Here is a 2277-nt window from a genome sequence, read left to right as displayed (position 1 = left end):
TGCAGCGCCGCCTGGACGAGCACATGGTCGAGCGCATAGAAAAACGCCGTGATGATGGCCGTCTGCTTGAGGCGCGACTCGATCGTCTACATACAGAGAGCCATCGCTCCATTTCGCAAAATCGAGTGTGGAAAACGTACGTCTTGCTTCTCGAAAAATAGCTTTTCGCTAAAGAGCGCCATGTGGTCCTGGTCCTTGGTCGGCGACGACGCGATTGCGCCATGGAGCTGACGCGTGATGTACGCCGCGCCTGCGTACATGCCAAGGTAGACCGTCGCCGCGGCGAGGAAGCTCGCCTTGCCGTGCCAGATGCGCAGGCACGTGGTAGGCAGGCACACGGACGTGGTCGTGTACTTTTCGAGGAGGTAGGCGAAGACGAGCATGAAGGGCGCGAACGCAGCGCTCATGAGTTTGCCTTTTGGGAACGGGAAGAAGCAGACAGCGACGGCGCCAGCTCGGTCGTCTCCATGGGATCTGAATTGCAGAAATGCAGAAAGGCTGCAAATCTCGAACCCAGAAGATCTTCCTTTCCTCAATCAAGACCGAACTACTTGGGGGCAACAACCGTGTTGGTGTCCGCCATGCCAGTGGTGGGCGGGTTGGCTATTTGACTGACGCTACCAATTTGGAGATGGCTTGAGCTTGTGTGCTCTGCGCTTCGATCTTGGATCTTGTAACGTGTGCGATCTTGTAACTGGTCTTCTAGATCGCTCGGCTTTGCCTCTTCCACTTCTTGGAAACAGCCCTTCTCGATACCTCGGAGACTGGATCGATATCGGTTTTCACAGGTTCCTTGTTGAGACTCGGCCGTGCCAGGTGCTCGAGTGGCGTCGACACCGATGGGCTCGTGCGTTCAACACTCTGTCTACAAGCACGAGATTCGAATCGTATCCTCGTTTCCAGTGGAGCAGTGGTCGTAATCTCAAAGTGCAATCTCAACTTGACAATGCACGTTGAGTTTGAGAAACTGCCACCGCACCTACGACGCTGCACATAAGAGGCTGGAAATGAGACTGGCGATGCCATAGCAAACCCTCGTGCAGTATGCGTAAATGGACGATCACGGGGACGATACCCAACTGGATTGAGCGTGGCGCCAACAGCATTTCGTTCACGAGTGGAGACAAGACGTGGGTGCTCGTGAGCTGGCGGCCGCGCTTCCTCGAACGACACGCTCGCTCGGCGTCGACCTCGTCATCAGCGGTGTTCGGCTGTCCACGACAAGCTACATTTTCTTTGGTTTGTCCCTTGCACTGTGCGCAGGCGTCTCTATCGTGTTGCCACGCAACAACAGCGCTGCGTTTCAAACCGAGACCAAGTTCCGTCGCTTCATGTACCACGCAGTCGTCGTCGACGGCGGCCGTCGTCATCTCGTGCTTGAAGGCACTAGTACGGCGTAGGCTTCCTCTATTTAAGATCGCTCGCACAAAACAAGCATCTCAAGCAACACAAATGGGATGCAACAAATGCCAACATCCAACTAAAGTATTTGCATGCAGTTCATGTTGACCTTTTGATTAAGCGCTCTCGGTGTGGCTGCTTCGACGGCGCAAAATCGGTATCGACTTAGTACTTGACAGCGTCGATCCACTGGTTGGTGTTGGCGTTGTGGCACTCCCACACCTGCGCCGCGTGCGCCGGGTTGGTCGGGTCAACGTCCAAGCACAGGTTGTTGTGCGTCGCGTGCTTGATCTTGTGGTTGCCGGCATCGATGATCCACTTTTGGTTGCCGTTGGTGGCGTCGCAGGCGTACGTGTGGAGACCAAACTTGTTGCCGTCACGGTACGCGTCGAGGCATTGACCGTTGCTAGCCGCCTGGAGCGTCTTGGCCGCCGAGTCGTAGGTGAAGAGCTCGTTAGCCGTGTCCGAGGCCCAGTTGGCATAGACACCCGAGTAGAACTCGGAGATGGCCTACTTGTCCATCGTGATAAGCTTGACGTAGCTCTTGGCAGCCGGTGCTTCCTCGCACTTGGTGAACCACTGGCTGACACCGCCCGTGCAGTCGGCGACGAACGGGGCAGCGCCGGGCGTGGCGTGGGCCGACTCGAGGCAGAGGTTGCGCACGGCCAAGTGGCGGAGGCTGTGCGAGTTGGGTTCAAAGTCCCACTTCTGGGCCGAGCCGCCCGTGCACGTGTAGAGGCGCACCTGGTTCTTGCCCTGGACGTCCTGGTACACATCGAGGCACGTCGTGTTCTTGGTCTGCGACTGGATCGACTTGTCGTCAAAGTTGTACCAGAACTTTTCGTTCAAGTTCTTCTTCTCCGTGTCGACGAAGAC

At 56.6% G+C, this 2277-nt stretch overlaps 1 protein-coding gene across 1 annotated transcript in view; it reads right to left on the bottom strand.

The window, feature by feature from the left end:
- Positions 1 to 1566: 1566 nt before the first annotated feature.
- SPRG_22268 (hypothetical protein) overlaps positions 1567 to 2277 on the bottom strand; it is a gene marked incomplete at both ends in the record, with an annotated part of 1903 nt that continues 1192 nt past the window's right edge. Inside the window, 2 exons of the mRNA XM_012351243.1 lie at positions 1567 to 1911; positions 1939 to 2259. Of these exons, the coding sequence (XP_012206633.1) occupies positions 1567 to 1911; positions 1939 to 2259 (666 nt within the window). The remainder of the gene's footprint in view (positions 1912 to 1938; positions 2260 to 2277) is intronic.

The sequence above is a fragment of the Saprolegnia parasitica genome (genome assembly GCF_000151545.1).
Source record: "Saprolegnia parasitica CBS 223.65 unplaced genomic scaffold supercont2.76, whole genome shotgun sequence".
Classification (NCBI taxonomy): Eukaryota; Oomycota; class Saprolegniomycetes; order Saprolegniales; family Saprolegniaceae; genus Saprolegnia; species Saprolegnia parasitica.
Note: the sequence above shows the minus strand (reverse complement) of the source record. Positions and strands in the feature narration are given on the sequence as shown.